Source organism: Centruroides sculpturatus, unplaced genomic scaffold, assembly GCF_000671375.1.
Source record: "Centruroides sculpturatus isolate CEXI.00-Female unplaced genomic scaffold, Cexi_2.0 scaffold863, whole genome shotgun sequence".
Lineage (NCBI taxonomy): Eukaryota > Metazoa > Arthropoda > Arachnida > Scorpiones > Buthidae > Centruroides > Centruroides sculpturatus.
The window spans coordinates 198,486-220,901 of NW_019385531.1; the positions used below are offsets into that span (position 1 = coordinate 198,486).

The window sequence follows — 22,416 nt, forward strand, 5'->3', positions numbered from 1 at the left end:
GTAACTAGTAAACTAAATGTTCCTAATTGGATTTTTCGCTAGTGTAATTATAAGTATGGTTTTTGAAGGCTTTTGTACAAAAAGTCCGAAAGTAGGCTTAGAGAAAATCGGGTGGTAATATGGAACCTTACTGTATATTTTCAAAAAAGAATGCTTTAATGTAGCCAAAAACAAATAGGAAAGGACAAAAAATGTTAAATAATTACAAAATCATTTACTCCAATGTATTTTATCGCAAAAATGCTTTTATAATAGAAAAATATGACCTCCATCAACAATATATATTCCAGCAGCTCTTTTTCGGTATTCTCGGGAATAATTGACTTTCTACCTAGTGTCTTTTTCACAAATTGCTCCGGACGAATGTCTGATTGCAAACAGAGAGTTCGGAGGAGTTGAGTTCCATATTACTGTATAAGCACCAATGGGGTTCGTATTTCCGCATCGCCATCTCGAATTAACTTATGTCTGTCGAGACAAAAATTTAAAAAACGTGAACATCACACAGATTAATATGTACCCTCAAGTCTCTGGAACGGAATACATGCACCAGTGAACCTACAACTATACGATTTATATTTTAAAAATAATTAAATTCACTTAGCATTCAAAACTTGCGAATTTTGAAAAAAACAAATTTGCTGATTAAATGCGGACAACCGTTTAAGCGAAGTAAAACGGGTTTTCCCCTTGCTATGGATGTCTGCCTAGTTCAGTTCAGCCACATTCCGCTACAGTTCGCCTTTATTATCAGTTCGAAATGGGGTGGTTCCATAATACCTGTTGTGTTCCATAATACCACCTTCTCCTCTAATATTTTCTATATAAAATATGCAAAATACATCAGATAAAATAATAATGATGAATTGATTTGTTTTTTGAAGCCGTGTCCTGTTTTATAATTCTGGCGTAGTAAACACTAGTATTTTGCTGTATTTCAAAGACACATGGCAAGTTTTCCATCAAATATCTTTATTAGTTAAGTCGATGTGTGATGAGTCTTGCCGTTTCTAGTTTCCGTAGATTTGTTGATTTATCTACAGAATACAAATCTACGGAAACTAGAAACGGCGAGACCCATCAAACATCGACTCAACTAATAAAGATATTTGACGGAAAACTTGCCATGTGTCTTTGGAATACAACACAATACTAGAGTTTACTACGCTAGAATAATGATGAAAACTATCAGTTTAATGAAACAAATTTTAATTTCTTCCAAATTTATAATTTGGACAATATGCGATAATGTAAAAAAATATTCTTAATATTTTTAGAATAAAATATTGAAAATACAATTCAATTTATGTTGTCATATTTATTATTTAAATCCGTATATCCGCTAACATTTAAAATAATTTGTTTTAATAAGGTTTAAAACACAATAATCAATTTCTTCTATTTTCTCGTAAGTTAAAGGATGATTTCATGCATATAAAGGACCTTGACATTCCATAAAATGGTGCAATGATATGGATATAATTTTTTGTAAATGCCCTTCCTTCATATAAATGATAAATATATTTTGGATATATATAGTAGAGAAATATTCGATAAAACTTTCTCTCGAATAAATACTATTAGTTATCTGTTTTTAATTTAGAAATTTCGAAAATAAAAATTTTATTAGACATATTTTTATAATAATATTGCAACATACAACACAACAAAATATGACCAATAGAAAAATAATTACATTTAATTTAGTTTTACCTTTCTTACAGTTAATTATAACAATTTTTGACAGATACTGTTCTAATAAGATATTGTTAAAATAATATAATGCTTTATCCTAAAAAAATTACCTTTTATCAATAACACAATTTTAAAATTTCTATCAATTTTAATTACTAATTAAGCTAGCAATAAATTTTAAAAAATCAAAGAATATAATTAAGATTGTCTATCATATAAAAAAAAATTTTCAACATAACATATGTCTTATCTATGAAGCAGTTTTAAAATCTAATAAATTTCCTCAAGAAGTTTATTTAATTTTTTTTATTTTTTATTATTTTAAGTAACACGTATAAGTCCTATTTCTTTCTATATTCAAAATTTTTCTTTAAAGTAATTATGATGTGAAACTCATTTAAATTTTGATGCTAAAGGTCAACGGGGTGGAGAAATAAAGAGGATAGTATGTCATATCTCGAGTAGGGTCGGACTTAATGACGATTGTCCTCATTATTAGCATATACAATTTTTTATATAGCCCTTTCCTACCCCGAAAATTAAGCTTTTCGTCACTGTATAATAATTAAAAATATAAAAAGTCTTTAACAAAATATCATAACAGATGATATTTTGACACACACCTAGTTTTAATAAATATTGCCAGGAAACTTGAACAACTTGTTATTAAATTTTTTAAATCTAATAACCTAAGATATATGTTATTAAGTATATAAATTGTAGAAAATATTTTTAAAATAAAATAATGTTTAATTTATCTTTTGATAAACATTTCTCAAACCTTTTTGTTGGAACGGCCGGATCCGAATAGAATTTTTCGGTTGGTAGTTCGTCTAGGATATGTCGGGAACCCGTTTCTTACCATGTGACCGATTATGAGCCTGACCGAACCCACGATGGCAAGCTACGAGATCCTTTTAGTGTCTTCAAGGCGCAAAGTGTAAAACAACTTGTCATTGGAACAATTTAAAATTTGTTTTTCATTAATATAATAATTTACCTAAGGTTATATTTAATGTATTGATTTATAAGTATAGGCAATAAAAATTCATAAAGCCACGCAAATTGTTTGTCAGTGATAATTTATTCGATTAAATGACTTTCCTTCTTCTTTAGTGATGTAGTAGGCAATTTAAAACAAAATAGCATGAGACACGTGTGACGGACATCATGCAACTCACGCTTCTCTGCTTCTGGACTATAATCATTTTCTTCGAAACAATTTGCAAAATTTACTTCTTAATGATCGATAAAAATGATTCTTCATAAATTTTAGATTTTTCTCCCATGATATAAGTTTAATAGTTAATTGAGATTAGTTAAGAGAGTATAAAATGCATATAAAATCAATTACAACTAATCTATGTTATATTATACAATACATCTATCAATACAATACTATATTATATATTATATAATGTAGTGTACGGTTATTTATGATCATAATATAATAATTGATAAAAAGACAGAAAAATATGTATGTAAAGTACACACCTATAAACATTTATGCTATTAAATAAAAACGGGATTCCAAACTTAGAACGACTTGAGGGTGAGGCCGAAAACGTTTGTTTCCGAAATTTAAGCATTACCGGAGATAAAGGTTCGTCGAGGGTGTTCATTAACACCGGTAAGGTTAACATTAACACAGGTTAGAAGATATTGTGATGACGAAGAACGTATTTTATCCAAATTATACTTGAAATTTAATTTGGATTAACACCAATAGTAACTAGAATATTAATTTTGTTACATTAATATTATGAGGAATAAAAAACAAGGCATTTACGATTAGGAAATATTTACTAAACCTTCATATTAATAAGCATAGAAATTATGTGACAAGTTAATTTTAGTTTTTAGTATTTAGTTTTTCCCCCGTAATATTAATTTTAAGTTTATACCTTGAAATATATCATTCGTCATCTCGAGGTCGAGTTCGTAGAAATTAACAACAGATGTGCGCTATGGATTTATTTCCTCCACGTGACAACGTCTAATTTAAAAAAAGTAACTAACTAAGACTGAAAATTCTATCATTCTAGTTTTTGTTTCAGCAATGAGTGTTTTGACACAATCCGTTGTGTTTTTTCTTTCGTTAGCTAGAGTACTCGACATTGGTCGGGAAGAAGTAAAAATCATTGAAAATGAATATGATTACATCATAGGTAAGTGTTCACATACAATTTAATATTGTTTCTAATATAATTTATAATAGCTTCCATTTTATTTTATAACAATATTATTAACAAATATTAAAAACAGACTTCGAATGTATAGTATATATTTCCTAAATATAATTTGGTTCTCATTGTATATACCTCTTTTCATTTATTTTAATCACAAAATATTCATTTTTTATAGTATCAGTAATTTTATTCAACTTGATTATCATCATTATCGAGATTTGATTAACTTTCAAACAACTTTAACCAAAGTCTTCTTGAAAATGATCCAAATTAATACTAATTAAAAGATAAATATTAAATACTTATAAGCACACTCTTTTATTTTATTTACAAATAAACTTGTATTTAAATTAAATTTCCTATACCTCTTTAAATAAACCCGAATTTTAGAAGGAAGTTGGAAAGATGAAGATTTTCTATAATTAAATTTGAAATTATTGAACAGTTTCTTTTGAGTGAGATATTTTAATCAATATAATTTAAAGCCGGTGTAAGTTGTAAAAATTAATATCAAATTATAAGAAATAAAAATTTAGAAATTTTGTCTCATCAAAGTGAAAAGTGTCCACCTTTCAGAATTTGAATAAATAATTTCCACGCCAAGCTGAAAAATAAAACCAGGAAAAGAGAAAATAGTTCGTTAAATTTCATATAGACCTATAACTTTCAACAATATTTATAGTTACGATAGTAATAAATAATTATATTAACGCAAAAATTTATAAATAAATAATTGGTTAAAAATATTTTGATTATTAGATATTTTATAAGCTGTTAATATGACTAATTTTTTTCCGTCTTGATTGGTATACAATTTGCATAATTAAATTGTAAGCTTAATTTCAGGCTTTATAATATAATTATAGTTTAATTTATATAAGTAGAGTTAGACTTTTTACAGAGATTATTTTTAAAAATCTTTATAAAATTTATAATGTTAAATAAATTCAGCTAAATTAGCGTATTCTTGGATTTAAAAATGTGGAGGTAAAATTAATTCGCACCTTTACCAACACATTCTGAAAACTCAGTTAATAATTGTTTCTATAATTAACAATAAAATTAATTCTTTATTGGAATCATTAATTCTCTAAAGATAAATTTATTCACTAAGAAAAAATTTCGAAATATAATTTCAAATCATCTTTCCTTGCCGTTGTATATGTAAAACAAATAAAATAATTTGTCTCCTTATTAGCTTCATTAAAATAATAACAGTAATTACAATTGTTTTTTTCTAAGCATAATTTTCATATTTATTTAAATAAAGAAAAATAATTATTATCCAGGTCAAATTTGAAATGTTAATCGCATATAATTATAAAATTTCAGTTTCTTTAGACAATTCGATTTGATTTTTAAGTAATTTGATTTTCTTTACACAGTTGGAGGAGGATCAGCAGGGGCAATTTTAGCAAACAGGTTGTCTGCACATTCAGAAAATAAAGTCTTACTTTTAGAAGCTGGGTGTAACGAAAATTCAATTACTGACGTTCCAATTAATTCTGCACTTTTACAACAATCATCCATGGATTGGAAATATGTTACTGAACCGCAAAAATTTGCTTGCCTTGGTTTGAAGGAAAAAGTAAGTAATACCTCAAAATAAAATTTAAGAAACAGTTAAATAAATGTCAAAATATTACATCCGACGTGCTACAAAAGTTGCAGACAACATAGAAAATATTTGATAAATATCTTACTGCTTGCAATTACTTACATAGTAATGACATCAGAAATGACTTATGTAGTACCTTGAACTCATTGGGAAAACAGCGTAACAATAATAGAGTTTCAAATATAGCTACAATATAATACTTGATTTATACAAGTATTTTATAAATAACTAATCTATCGTTAGGATAAAATTTTAATAACGACAATTATAGAAGCGCTTCTGAATAATGTAATTTCGTTTGTCTGCTAATATTCAATAAGCGTAACTAAAAAGTAAAATCATATTTATTTATTTAAATTAATAATAATAATTTAACACTAAAAATTAAATGTATTCGTTTAATATCTATACAAATCTCTTGTAAAAGAAATCAAAAGTTTATCATTCCCCTCCCCCAGTTTTTCAAATATACTGATCATATACAGTAATGCAGTTCAGTAAATATTTATTTATTGTTAATAATGTTAATGTTATTATAAGTATTATTATTAATATTAACAACAATAGTAATATTAATGATGACAAAATTAGAAAATAGCATTTACAATAAACTAACTATTTTAACATTAGCTATGAATGTAGGAAAATCCAAGTAAAATTCTATTATTTTTTAACATTTATTTTTAATTTAAAAAGTTCTTTCTTGTTAAATTATGAATAAAAATATTTTATAAAGCTTGAGTTTTATGTAAGTAATGATTAAACTTTTCATCCTGATATAATTTATGCTTTATATGAATTACATATCCATATATACCAAATATACAATATGTATATTTTCTAAGCGTAGATCAAAGTTAAAAACTATTTAGCCATAATAGTATTATATCAATATTACTTTTACCTTTCACCACCTATTGACAAAATTTATCTTTAGGCTATATAATTTCTACTTTCTCGTTTTCCATATGGCACATTAATATATTGACCTTCGCATAACAACTCAATGAATATTGTAAAATATTCCATTGTTTAGTCCGCTTGTTGGCAATTTTTTAAATATATAATTTTCACATAACTGCAAAACAGATAAAGTAATTATAATTTTGCATCTATTTTCTTATTAATTTAAATAACGTTTGTATAAGTATTATTACTAATAATATTATTTCAAATAACTGCAGACATTATGAGTCAACATTTTAAAAATAAATTTATAAGTAAACTATTTAATTTACATGATTACATATTCTAAAATGAACTGATTTATGTGATATTAATTTTATTATTTATTTGTACGTTTTTATAAGCGTTCTAGATGGCCAAGAGGGAAAGTTTTAGGAGGTTGTAGTGTTTTGAATGCTATGTTATATGTCAGAGGAAATCGAAAAGATTACGATCAATGGGTTGAACAAGGAGCAACTGGATGGAGTTGGAAAGAAGTGTTTCCATATTTTCTTAAATCCGAAGATAATACAGATTTATTCGTATTGAGCAATGGTAAATTTGATTATTTTTAAAAATAATAATATAGTCTTATTATGTTTAACGAAGTAACATTTTAGCATCATAACGACATACGAGGGAATATCAGAAAGTAGATTTTTATTTTATTCCTGAGAAAGTAACGCCTGCAGCACGGTGTAACTCTGTATCAATTGACCCCATCATCAAATTGCAAGAATTTCTTCCATGTAGACCACGTGTGCTTTGTCAATTTAGTATTGCTAACCTTACTGAATAAACTGACAGGCGAAGTGTAATTAATTATTTATGGGGGAAAGAAATCTATTATGAAAATCCACCATGAGCTAATAGAAGATTATGATTTATTACATAATTGATTGATGATATTTTTTTATAATTGATTATAACATGTGAAGATGTAATGTGAATTAGCAGAGTTAGCGTAAGGAATATAAAAAAAAAAAAAACAGTATTTTGTAAATTGATGCTCCATTGAGATCTATGTTTCTAGTTTGTCGGAGAAAATCAAAGAAATTAAATCTTGAATTCATCTTCAGAATGCATCTTTCTACCATCAAGACTTCGATTCTTTGGTTCTTCTCTATAATAAGTACAGTACTGTACTTATTACAGCGATCAATCCGAGATCCGAAGCAAGTATGACAAAGTGTACACTTAATATATTCGTATATCTGCTGCATGATTCCACATTGTAACTTGTTTAAATATAAATAAAAAAATAAGACACCTTACTTTTTAAATTTCCTACTTAAAATAAAAGTTCTGTACTTATATTAAACATACTATAAATATAGAAAAATTGTATAAATTCTCTGAAAATAATCATTGATAAAAGAAAACTAAACTTTCTATTGAAAATCTTTCAATGTTTATAGGTTATCATGCTACAGGTGGTTATCAAACAGTTTCTTCTCCAGTATATGCTACACCATTACAAAAAGCTTTTCTTGAAGCTGGTAAATTATTTGGATACGAAGTAAGAGATATCAATGGCGCAAAACAAACAGGTATTAAAAAGAGATTTATTAAAGAAACATAATATATTTATAATAATTAAATTCACAAAATTATAATTAACAAAAATATTTTTACTTTTGTTAATTTAATAAATAATATGCATATATGCTGTAATACATTGTCATTTTCAATTTTACGTCCCTTCCATTGACAAAAAAGGAATTTTCCATTATATTTTTAGGTTTCACATCTGCTCAATCAACCAAAAGAAAAGGTAGAAGATGTAGTACTAATAAAGCATTTATAAAACCAGTGGAAAAACGAGTAAATTTAAAAATAGCTCTCTTTTCCTTTGTAACAAAGGTAGACGTTTTTAATTATTTATCTATTATAAAATTCAATAAAAGATTTATTTAAATTAATTTTCGTTTTAGATATAGCATTATGAAGTTTTCATATTTTTAATATATTCTTTCTATGAATGTAAGTCAAATTTACATTAGATTCATTTATCGATTATTGTCTAAGGAATCAGCTTAAAAAATCTGCAAGTATGAGAATAAAAACAAAATTGGCTCAAATTATAAAAAATAGAATTTAATTTCAGTTTTTATTTTCTTTTATAAGAGAAATAATAAAAAAAAATTGATTTATCTTATAGATATACTTCGTATATCTATCTTATGATATGCTATTTATATCATGTTTTATAAAAATGTAATTAAAAACATGAAAATATAAGTTTAAATAGTCAATTATCATAATAACAGGTTCTTATTTTTAAAAACAATAGATTATAAATTAGAATTTTTTGTGTAAATATATTTAGTATTATTTAAATTATTAATGAAATGATTCGCTTTGTTATAAGTCAATTTAGCTGAAAAATTGATATTATTATTAATACTATATCGTTTCTTCTAGTTTTTAAATAAAATTTATCATTTAAAATATTATTTTTTAAAGTTTAATAAATATTAACATGATTTGATCATATAGGATACTATTATTTTTTAATTACAAAATTAACATATTAGTAAAATACTAGATAAAAATTCTATATAAAAAATATTCTTAATCTTAATACCGATTAAAATAATGGACTTCATTCCATTATTTTCCATTATTTTAATAACAAATGCTGCTTTTCTTCTAGAGGAGCGAACATTAAGCAAAGTTTTATAATGATAAATTGATTCCATATCTCACCGAGAAAATATAATTACTTGTTTTCTGAGAATTTTTGAAATAATTTTTATCTGTATTTTTTAAAATATTGTACAAAATTTTAATTTTTTATATATTTTAATTTTAAAGCTAACGCTGGCTTTATACAAATATTTTAGTTACAGCAATTAACACTGTGTTAATTCTGAATTTTATTTTTACAAAGCGTGCTTTATCCTAGGCACAAACAGAAATTTAATGTTATTTAAAAACGAATAGCTAAAATTAAAGGCAAAACACGATATATTTATTAGTTTATATATTAATTTATATTTTGGACAAATCNCCCCATTACTGTTGCCCCTATACCAGGGGCAACTTTAATAAAAATAATTAAAATAATTACAACTTTACAAAAAGAGAGAAGTTGCCGATCTTGCCCCTATACCCGGGGCAACTTCGTCAATTTCTCTCTTCTTGTAAAGTTGTAATTATTTTAATTATTTTTATTTCCAAACTGATTTTAACCAGTTCTATAGTAAGGTAACATTCCAATAAACAACATGCAAAAGGTTTTTTTCAGTTTACAGCAGTATTTATTACACAAAATTTAAGTAAAGCTTAACATGCCGATCTTGCCCCGATCTCCCCTATCAGTTAATTCTTGCAAAGTAAAGTCAATATTTTCTAAGGCATCCATGATGTTATATTTTTTCCAAAATTGCACAAAACAAACATAGATTTAAGAAAAGGACAGCGCTATGACGAATTCCTACCTTTTTCTGATTGATTCGTGTTCGTAAAAAAATCGTATTATATACAAATTAATAAAATTCCGCGATAATTTAATTCAGCATAAATTTTAGGCATTTTTAGGCTTCGAGCAGACCGTGTTATATCGAATCAGCGTTAAGCAGGGTCTTACTGTATATGAATTAATTTATTTTCAGATTATTTTCGATGATTTAAAAAGAGCCATAGGAGTACAATACGACCGTTTTAACAAAACTCATATCGTAAGTGCTAAAAAAGAGATTATTATCTCGGCTGGTTCTATAAACACACCTCAACTATTAATGCTATTATATTAATGTATATTTTGGACAAATCTGAATATAGATGTCACCTTTTTATGGGCACGAACATTTCGTTTTTTAACCATTATGCGAATAGTGTGGGATAATGCAATGGTGCCTTGTTCAACAAAAAGTATGTCTTAAAGTTGAGCAAAGTCTAAAATTAAGATTTATTTAGTTTTATTTTTATCTCTTTCCACTCAGTGGGCACTAAAACAGTCTTTTTTTCCCAGTTTACAATAGATTTGGCAGGCCCACAATGATGGCAGCTATAATTTAATCGATATTTTAAATTTTATTTCCCTGAAAATTTTGGCTAATTAAAAATTTCTATAGTAAACCAGTCTTTCCTAATTTTATGACTTTATCTTTTATATAATAGAAAAATAATAGATACTATATGCCTTATAAATTTTTTTCCCTTCTTAACTTTATTAGAAAGATTACAAATCTTCCAGCTAAAGTCAAACACTATATTTTCTTTTCACTTCATACAAAATTGGGTGAATAAAGCCTGAACCTTTAAGTTACTATTTTAATATCAATATCATCACTTCCAAACATTTTGGTAATTAAGTCTTTCACAACTATCTGTAATGCTTTTTTTACAATGCAGTTAATTCAATTTTCTCTGTTATAGCAATATTTTACAATAAATGAATTTGCTGAAACTTACCTCCACTTACAATATTATTAAATATTTCACTATAGCATGACTTACCTTGTTATAAAAACTTTATTTCATAATTTTTATACTTTACTTTGTCATATTATTTGTCTCTTTCTATATAAATAAGCAAATATATGTTCAGTTAATATTATCTCCAATAATGTTCAATAATCAAATATGTCTTATTATAGATAATTGAATAAGTTTTCTATTTATTACAAAAAAGAAAGGTTTTGTTATTATATAATGTGAAATAATTCAACACTTAAAACTACAATTTATGTTAGATTATGAAGCGAGTATAGACAGAATTGTAATAGAGAAATTATGGATTAAAGCTTTGATAATAAAATATCCTGCTTTTGCACCCCTTTCAAGATCTGAATCATTCGCTACAATTTGATCAACGATTTCGGTTATCTTTACCAAACTTTTACTGGGGAAATCTGTAGAGAAATTTTTTGGGTTCTTCGTTTTCAGAATCTCTATTTTCCAGTTCTACATGAATTCCTTGTTCTGCTAGTTCTTAAGGGTCGTCGTTGGTAAGGCTCTCACCAGAAACCTGCAGTAACTGCTCAATATCCTGCTCGTTTATATCTAGTCTTGCTGTATCGATTAGGTTGACAATTTAACATACAGCGATAGGCTCTTCTCGTTGAGAATTCTTGGATACCTTCAGCCATAACTTTTTCCACACTCCGTTCATGCATTTAGGGGAGATCGGGGCAACTTCGGCATGCGGGGCAAGTTTGTCAAGCGCTTTTTTTAAAAAACAAATTAAAAAAAAACTTTGGTTATAGGTTAGGCAGTTGAGTTTCATTGGTGGCTTGTTGAGTGTCGTGTTTTTATTGTTCTCCAACAAGCGTAGTTGAATTATCAAGCAAATTTTCATTTTCGTTCAATTCCATATAATATTTTTTTTCCATTTATATTGAATTGGCAGGTTTTGTTATAATTCCATGATAACGAAAGTTACTTTTCCTGTTAGAAGGATGTAACTTCAACTTATTCACGTGGCCAGATCGTGGCTTGGCATTCTGTTCTCAGGGTTGTACTTAATGTTTCGAAATCATGACTAGCGGGGTAAGATCGGCAACATAAAGCCACATTAGAAGCAAAGGATAAAAATCAAACAGATGATAAATGAAAACATGTTTGCATTTGTTATTCATGTATATATGTCTTTGAACTTGCATTTCGTTGTAATAATATTAAATGGGTGTTGGATTTGTATTTCTTTGTTTTAATAGTGAATTCCAACTTATACATTGTTAATAACATAATTTTATATACGTGCCTATCTTGCCCCATTACTGTTGCCCCTATACCAGGGGCAACTTTAATAAAAATAATTAAAATAATTACAACTTTACAAAAAGAGAGAAGTTGCCGATCTTGCCCCTATACCCGGGGCAACTTCGTCAATTTCTCTCTTCTTGTAAAGTTGTAATTATTTTAATTATTTTTATTTCCAAACTGATTTTAACCAGTTCTATAGTAAGGTAACATTCCAATAAACAACATGCAAAAGGTTTTTTTCAGTTTACAGCAGTATTTATTACACAAAATTTAAGTAAAGCTTAACATGCCGATCTTGCCCCGATCTCCCCTATCAGTTAATTCTTGCAAAGTAAAGTCAATATTTTCTAAGGCATCCATGATGTTATATTTTTTCCAAAATTGCACAAAACAAACATAGATTTAAGAAAAGGACAGCGCTATGACGAATTCCTACCTTTTTCTGATTGATTCGTGTTCGTAAAAAAATCGTATTATATACAAATTAATAAAATTCCGCGATAATTTAATTCAGCATAAATTTTAGGCATTTTTAGGCTTCGAGCAGACCGTGTTATATCGAATCAGCGTTAAGCAGGGTCTTACTGTATATGAATTAATTTATTTTCAGATTATTTTCGATGATTTAAAAAGAGCCATAGGAGTACAATACGACCGTTTTAACAAAACTCATATCGTAAGTGCCAAAAAAGAGATTATTATCTCGGCTGGTTCTATAAACACACCTCAACTATTAATGCTATCAGGAATTGGACCGAAAGAGGATTTAGAAAAATTTGAAGTAAATAAATTTTTATTATCTAAAATTATCTACATTATTTCAAATTATAATATAAATAAATTTTATATTTTATTCAACTTTCTTAGATACCAATCATATCAGAACTTCCTGTAGGTTTAAATCTTCAAGATCATATTTTTCCACACGGAGTAAATTTCTTGATTGATAAACCTGTTTCGAACGTTGCCTATCGAACAAGCTCACCAACCAATAGTATTCTTTATTATGCTGCTGGAAAAGGTAAGTTTAAAGTTATTATCAAATGTTAAAATTTCAGTTGGAACTAAAAATGAATTTTTATGAAGGACCTTGGACATTGTCTAATGGACTCGAAGGGATCGCTTTTATAAATACACGATACTCAAACATATCGCAAGATTTTCCTGATATTCAGATACATTTTTCTTCGGGAAGCATATCTTCTGATGGAGGTAGCGTTCAAAAGGAAGCAATTGGATTGGAAGAGAAAGTAAGTTTTATAAAAATATGTACTGATGAGTGGAAATTTTTAATCGACTTACCTTTATATTTTAGGTGTGGAAAAATTATTATGAACCATTTTCTTTCCGAGACACATTTTCTTTTCTTCCTGTTTTACTTCATCCCAAAAGTCGAGGATATGTGAAATTAAAAAGTGCTAATCCATACGAATATCCAATTATCGAACCAAATTATCTCTCCAAACCTGAAGACGTTCTAGTTCTAATTGATGGTACATTTCCTGTAAAAAATAATGTTAATATTTAGTAAATTTCAATGACTTGCAAAATTTAATTTGTATTCAGTTTTTAATATTAAAATTCTATTTGATTTTGTTTGAATATAGGAATAAAGAAATGTATAGAATTGGGTAACTTAGAACCATTTAAGAAATATGGAGCTCGAATCTTCCCAACAACTGTACCAGGGTGTGAAGAATTCAAAAAATATGAGGATGAGTACCTCGAATGTATGGTTAGAACTATGACAACGACTATGTTTCATCCTGTCGGAACTTGTAAAATGGGTGCAGTTGATGATCCGACAACTGTTGTAGACCCCGAATTAAGGTAATGATTATCATTACAATGTTATATGTCTGTATTTATTATTATACCGGAATATATAAGTTAATGTTGTTTTAAAAACACATAACCTCCACATTTTTCAGAGTAAAAGGTGTATCTGGTTTGCGTGTCGTCGATGGTTCTATTATGCCAACTATAGTAACAGGAAATACTAACGCTCCAATAATGATGATAGCAGAAAAAGCAGCCGATATGATTCTAGGATTAAAATCATCAAATAAACACGATAATTTCCTGTAACTGTATTAATTTATTGTGTATAATTGAATTAAATTATTAGCATAACGAAATGTAATCTTTAGAAGTGTTAAACACTAGATCGTGTTTCATCACATCACATGGCTTATTTTCCACCTTTATTTAGTTGATACGGTATCATTTACACGTTTCGGGCTTTTTTGCCCCTCATCAGTCAACTAAAATAAGAAAATAGTGTATACAGCATTAAAATATCATTTTTTACAAGTAATTTGTACAAACATTTTAAAATATGTGTATATGACTTGCACGTACCAGTTTTCCCCCGATATGGCACTTGTACTGGGTAAGTTTGTATATTACAAACCCGAAGAAGTATTCAACACTTCTAAAGAAAATATTACAGCACGGTTTACAACAAATGAAACGTAATCTTATTAATTATCTAAAATGTATTTATTTATTTATTTTATACTGAATAGGTGATTATAATGTTTTACAAAAAGTTCTACATTTATATGTAATTTAGTTTATATGATTTTTTTATATTTAAGTTAATTTTATATACAGTAATTTATTATTTAGAAAATCAAGCAAGAAGCAAATTTATAAGAACGTTAAATAATAAATTAAAAAATTTTTAATTTATTTTATTTTATTTTCCCTTAAAGTTTAAACTAACTAAAATTTTATATTAAATAACCACGTGAAAGATACTCTTAATGTTAAATAACTTAATGTTAAATAAACTCCTTAAATTTACTGTAGTAAATTATGTGTTTTCATTGGTACAATAATATTAATACATTTTGTAATTAGTTTTATGAATTTTTCATCGACATATTCTTTGTAAAAATTGCCTTACTAATATTAAAGTTAAGGACATAAAATTGACTGATTTGTATTTCTATTATGATTTATACAATTTTAATTGTGCGCGTACTTAATAGACTTTGTCTTTCAAATTTAAGTTTTATTCATATATTTTTATCTACAACTTGGATTTTTTAACACAGATTTGTTTATATCTAAAAAGATAATACGTTACAATTTATTAACTGCATATACAGGTTGTTTCAAAATTATATGTCAGAAATGTAAAGGAAGGTAGAGGGGACCTAAATAAGCAGATTTCGTATAGGAATGTGGCTGCGAAAATGCAGCGAGAAGGCGCTTCGCTGGCTTGAATCGTCATTCCCCGCATGCATTTTGAGCAACTTGCATCGTTACACCAATGCGGAGCTTGCCGACATGCATTTCATGTATGGCGCTACGCAAGGTAATGGAGCGGCTGCTCAAAGGATGTACTGGTACCTGTGTTTAAATCGTACCACTGCTATATCTTAACATCTATGGCATTTAGAGACGCCCTTAGAGGTAAAAAGTATAAACAATACTCAGCTATAGCGCTTGAATGCAAGTTTAACGTCAAAAAATGACTTTTAAAAATTATTCAAAAAGTAAGGTTTTTTTGGTCACTTTTTTGTAAAATTTTTACTTCATTCATAAGAGTTTTGTTGAAATAAACAAAAATTAGAAGAATATTATTTTTAATAATAATAAAATATTTTAAAAATTTCGAACTGTCATATTTCCATGTGAAATTGCAATGTTATGAAGCACTACAGTGGCAACTATACTGTAGTGACAGCCATAGTATTTTTAAGGTTGCAACGTAAACCTACTGATAAACAGGGAAAACGTCATTTCCATAAACCATATCGCCGTTCCACTGTGTTCCGTGCTTTTATGTGGCATCTGTTATATCTTTCAAAGAAAAAATAATTGATATTAATTTTGAAATATATATGATCATTTAAAACTATATTATGAATTTTAAACACATATTTTAAACTAATAATTACCCTTTTTCTTGATCACTTTGTGGATTTAGGCTAATATTGGTGTTAATAGATATGCCTTGCATTCATATCCACTGTCACCAAGAAGATGATATTTTGATGAAATCTCTCCTGCTTGAAACATAATACACAAATGACTATTGGCAAATATATTGCTATCATGAGAACTACCTGGCCAACTGGCTACTATATTTCTTATTTTAAGCTGGCTATCTGAAACTGTCTGAACATTAATAGAAAAATATCCTTTTCTATTTCGAAATAATTCAGCAGTTTCTCCTCCCGGTGACTGAATTGGAGTGTGGGTGCAGTCAATGGCTCCATACACACATGGAAAACCACTCAAATGAAAAAAGTCTTGGCTTATCTGAAAATATAAATATACACTTGATCTATTATTTTTATATTTTATTACAGTTCATACTTTGAAAAGTAATGTATTAATTAAATGAATAAAGAATATATATAATTTAAATTAATGATTCTAATATAGAAACTTGTAAAAACACAAGATAAAATTATTTTATTACTGTACTATAGTATCGAAAGATAAAGGGATATTAGTCCTACTTACTTGCGTTCTTTCAGATTCTGTTTTAGGCAACTGAATATAATCTGAGGAGAGTTGAACAAGTAAAAAACTGACTCTATTAATTTCTCTAGAAGCAGATGATTGACTTAAATCATTTAAATCGCCTACGATCAACTGAAATGTTCCCGTGGCATAAAAACGTAGAGCCAACAACAGTTGTTCCATCGGTGACATCGCATAATTTTTCGATGATGTAGAAATTAAATTGTGACCAATTTGTTCTAGTAGGTTTCTTACGCTGTCTTTTGGCAAACGATATCGACATAGAAAGTCGTAATCAGGGCTGTGGAGTCGCGTAAAAATCTACCGACTCCAACTCCGACTGCGACTTTTCCTTACCAATCCGACTCCGACTCCGACTCCGACTCCGGCTAAAACACCAAAACTCCACGACTTCGACTCCGACTCCGACTCCGACTCTGACTCCACAGCCCTGGTCGTAATCGTCCAATTGTTCAAGGTCATTTCTTCTTGGAGAAATAATCCGCCGACTTCTTCGTTTCATACGATCTATATAATCTAAATATTTCAGATATTCTAGCATCTCGGCTTCGTCCTCGTCGAATGTCGCCATTTTTCCCTGAAATTGATCGCTTTGCGCAGACGTCAAAACCAGAGTTATCGTCTACTCGCCAATTTTCTAGAGTTAGAGTTATGGTTATTGTGTTTGACTCGAGATTCGGAGTTGGTGAATACCAATTTACCAGTAACTCGAGAGTTAACCCTAACTCTAACTCGCGTTGGTGAATATGGGGATGAGAGTGATATAAGTACTTTTCCGGAAAGTTACGCATGCTGTTACTGGTTTTCATTTTTATTTGGAATCAGTAACTCAATCCACGAAAGTGGGTGTTTCTATCTTTATGTGTGGGAAAAAGCACAGCTGTTGAAAGAAGCCAAAGAAAATTGTGGACCTGGCCGCATTGGTGTAAAACCGAACCGACAAAACCAATAGTAAATGTACTAAAAAATCCCGCTTAGTGCTCACAGATAGAAACTTTTATAAGATGTACGGTACACTAAATACATCTGCTATAATCTATCTATATAAATGAAAATGTAATGTTCGTATGTTCCTAATAGCCAATCTGCAAAAGTTCTTCACCGATTGCTTTGAAATTTTCACACAAGTTCCATTTAAATACGGGCGTGTTTTTATATAATATACATGTCGAAATTCCTTCCCCCGCGAGTTAATAATTAAAAAATTCTTTTTTAATGAAATCTCATAACAGATGGCGCCACACACAATTTTAACATCGTACTAGTGTGTCTTAGTTTTTCTTAAACAAATATCTATCGTCTGTAAAATTATAAAATATTTATCTATAAATGTTTAAAAATTAATTAAATCGTATTTACAATTCCCTATCTTTTTGCTTTTTTGTTGACTATTACCATATAGTTCAAGAGATATTTCTGAGAACGAAACTTCAGTTGGAGACATTAAACTTACAGGAGATGCCCTCTCTTAACGACATTTTCTCACGATCCAACTACGTGGTAAGAGCGGGGATACTACCGCATATATTTTAATCAGAAAAATATTAGAATTATTTTTAAAGGTAATTTGATGTTTAAAGAGGAATTAATCTATATAAATAAAAATGTAATGTTCGTTTGTTCAAAATCTTAAATCTCGGAAAGTTCTTCACGGATTGCTTTGAAAATTTTGACACAACTTTGCATTCAAATTCGCGTGTGTTTTTATATACCGTATTTTGACGAGTATAAGTCGCTGTCAAGTATAAGACGCACCCCTATTTTGAGACAAAAAATTTAGAAAAAAACTTTTAATGGGATTGTCTAAAGATGCATTTTATTCGTTTTTTTATTCAAGAATATGGCGGATGGGTGAATCGATACCTTTATTAAACTGAAATAATCGTCATTTCTTAATGTAAACTCAGATGTCACGTGATGACAGTCGACAGAACATGGCGGCGATGACTCGTGTGTCACTACTCTGATAATCTAGGTACTCTAGCCATTCGGTTGAGGGACCATCCGCTTAACGGACCACTGCACAGGTTGGTCCCTAAAGTGGACCACTATTGTAAGTAATTTCACTGTAAAAATGGTTACCTGTCGAGTATAAGACGCACCATGATTGTGAGCCTCGAAAAGTAGTAAAAAAAGTGCGACTTATACTCGTCAAAATACGGTACTTTAAATGTCGAAATCCCCCCGCGAGGTAGAGGGACAGGATTAAAGCTTACCTTAAGAACTCAACTTCTATTATACTATTTTAGATGCGGTTTTTTGCGTTTTTCATTGCGATTTAATAGGGTACGTCAAGATAATGTACAGTACAAAGGGATTTTTGTGCGATTTAATAGGGTACGTCAAGATATTGTACACTAAAAAGGGATTTTTCGAAATTCCCTCTCGGAAGTGTTATACATTTATAATAGATAAATTTTGAGCCACAGCAACACGTGGCCGGGTCTGCTAGTTTAACAAATAAATAACAAGCACCAGTAATTATGTTCTCATAAGATTTATTTTCCTATATTAGTAAAAGAATGTCATTTTTCAAAAGATGATTATGTTTACTTCCCATATTGAAGAAATTTATCACCCACTTGTAGGTGCATCATCAGGAAGACCGTAACACCAACAATAAAGACTATATGGGCAATATCCCTTTTCAGCTTTTGTTTTCTTACATAAAATGTAAAATTACGAAAAAATTATATTTTTCTTTCCTTTCTGACTTTTGGATAATATAAAACTTCAATTTTTCAAAAAAACAAGCCAATAATGACTATAAAATCTTTAAAAAACAGAGTTTAAAAAGGTATAAAAAAGAAAATAATCTGCAGAGAGAAAAAAATTTTTATTTACATCATTACTAACAAGCTTCCCAAATGCATTTCGCCTATGGCCTCTTCAGTGGGGCTTACAGCACAAAATCTACGTTCAAACAGTCAACTCATTGAAGAGCCACTTATACAGTTAACAAAAAACTCCCAGCATGCCGCTGTTAACATTCCGGTATTTAAATTAACATTATTGTTTTGCATAATTATAGCGAAGTGTTCTTTTACCTTTCGCTTTACAATATTTTTTTCCTTAAAAATTATTTTTAATTTATTAATATTAATCTGACAATTATTNAGCATACGGTGTGATCAATTGTGTAACCATTTTTCTGACTCATTATATGAAATCATTGATTCATTAATATTACAACTCTCTATTTATTGTTACTAAATAAATATAGTATAATATAATATTATATAGTATAAAAAAATATTTATTTTTACTATGAAAATGTAAATATAAAATTTTTTTACCCAGTATTAATAGAGCTGCAACCAAACTCAGTATAAAATAATTCATTTTCAGTCTTCGATAAAGTATCATTTTTTCGAAGATGGCTTCTTCGAACTGATGTTTTCAACTCTATTTATACAAACAGAATACATAAAACACATATGGGAGAATAATTTAAATCAGATAATAAAAATGATTTAATCTGAAGTAATAAAGTAATATTGCGATAATTATCCATTAAATTTATACCTAAAAGCTATTATTATCATTTAAGTACAACACGACAGCTGAGAAAACAATAAATTCGTATTGGTAAGTAAATAATTGCTTAATAATAATATAAACTTTGTTAAAATTAAAAATTAATTAAAATGTTCTATTTTATTAATTGTTAAACTAGAAGAGACCCGTCTATTTTGAAATAAAACAATATAGCAATTCTACTTAAATGACATAATGCTGAAACGTATTCAAAAGATTGTACTAAAAAGAATTTTATTTTTCAGTGAAAATGAATATTTCCTGAAAAATTTCTATTCTAGAAGAATTTTCATAATAAAAAAATAACACATTATTGTAAACTGATAAAAAAAAGTTTTTATTATAGAAAACAGTAAATTACTTACACTATATTTTACGGCATATAAGACAAACACCCATTTCAGCATAGAGTATTTAAAGAAAAATAACAACCTGTATGTTCGACAACCCACTCCTTCGGCTTCAATTTTTTTCTTTTTACTGTATTCTGGTTACAAAAAAAAATTAGAAACACTTTTATTTATCTGTGTAAAAGATAAATTAAAAAACGTCGTAATTTACAGTTAAAATTTGCCATTTAAGTATTTAACATGAATGCATTAAAAATGCATAGATATAATAATAGATTTCATTAGACAATAGTATTTCTATTGAAGAGTTGGGCCAGACAGAGGTTACTTGTGGCCTACTAAAGGCTGTCTTTAGCAATTCATAAGTCTATGAGAGATTGCAACTTTACATATAAGACAAACGACGATTTTTCAGCCTATTTTTTAAAAAATATAAGTCATATCTTATATTGCGAAAAATAAAGCATTTTATCCAGAATTGACAAAATAATTCAATAAACGATTTTTTTATTAATTTTTTATTTAATAACAGAATTTATTTATAAATTCGTAAACATTTACAAAATAAGAAAAATTGTATTTTAAAGAAATGAAAAGAACTTTAAAGATTTTAATAAGTTATGTATTGTACGGTATATAAATAGTTAATTTGTTTTTTAAATTTATTATTATTATTTTAGATAATAAATTCTAATTTTCGTTTATTTAATCAAAAACTCTTTGGAAATAAGTAAAAATTTTACTAAAACGTGACAATAAACCTTACTTTTTGAATTATGTTTGAAAAAGTAATTTCTTGACGCCAATTTTGAATTCGGGCAGTATGGCTGTTTATACTTTTTACCTGTTTTATGGCGTTTCTAAATGCCATAGATTTTAAGAAATGCTTAATGCGATTTAAGCGCAAGTATGAACTAAGTTTACCGTAAAATTTAAGCCACTTTTTAATAACTAATAACTCTGTTCTATTTCGCAAGAACTAATTATAATTTCTTTAAATCAATCATCATTCATCCGTTTTAATAATCAACATCAGTTATATATTTTCGCATTATAAAAATGCTGAAATCACGTCAAATTCACTTGAATTACTTTCTATTACAAAAGTTATTAAAAACTTGCAGAATTACAAGATTAAAAATCGATATGTAAAAGGTTTTATTTACTAGCATCTTCTCAGTAATTAGTTTTTTAAGAAAATAATTCTAGTTTACGAGATATCTCAATTTCTTCTAATGTAGATTTATTAATTCACTTTAAGAACAAGCCTTTCAATAAATCTGTAAAATATTATTATATGCAAATTTAGTGAATATAATCCATTTGTTAAGATCATAAAAGATCTAAATTTTATATTTTGCCTTCATTAAAAATAATGTCATAAAATAATTTCATTGATAACACGCATATGGTCTTACTCGTGAATATAATTTCCTACCTGAATATACAAAATAGTAAATTTAGTAATAATTATATAATTATAAAATTACAATTATATTATAAAATCTGTGTTCACTTTTAAATATTAATAGTTTTGGAACTTTTCATGGCAAAATTTAATTTTTTTAAATATTTATAATCTTTATGAATCTAGTTTTTTTTCTTTATATGTAAAAGTTGATTAGTATTCTTTTAAATCATAATTTATTAAATCATTTTTTTGAAACTTTAAAATGACTGTTTTAAAATTTCCCGGATTGTTACTGTCTCAAGACTTGTCTATAACAGAAAGTAAACTAGATTCTTTAATTGCTTAAGGTGAAATTCATCACCACTCTCTCCAAACACGAGCCAATGGTCAATAACAATTGGTTATTTAATAAAGTTGGTAGATATAAATAATAAATACAATGAATAAGCAAATCCA

At 27.8% G+C, this 22,416-nt stretch overlaps 1 protein-coding gene and 1 pseudogene across 1 annotated transcript; one reads left to right on the forward strand and one right to left on the reverse strand.

Moving 5' to 3' along the window:
• The first annotated feature begins 3,754 nt into the window (after positions 1 to 3,754).
• On the forward strand, positions 3,755 to 14,682 carry LOC111639875 (glucose dehydrogenase [FAD, quinone]-like). Its single transcript, XM_023385825.1, has 11 exons — positions 3,755 to 3,863; positions 5,270 to 5,472; positions 6,813 to 7,002; positions 7,866 to 7,997; positions 8,189 to 8,310; positions 12,770 to 12,940; positions 13,027 to 13,180; positions 13,246 to 13,409; positions 13,475 to 13,652; positions 13,767 to 13,989; positions 14,091 to 14,682. The coding sequence occupies exons 1-11, from the start codon at positions 3,755 to 3,757 to the stop codon at positions 14,245 to 14,247; spliced, it is 1,803 nt and encodes a 600-aa protein (XP_023241593.1). The 3' UTR covers positions 14,248 to 14,682.
• A 1,092-nt stretch (positions 14,683 to 15,774) lies between these two features.
• Positions 15,775 to 16,833, reverse strand: LOC111639876 (annotated as a pseudogene).
• Positions 16,834 to 22,416: the final 5,583 nt, after the last annotated feature.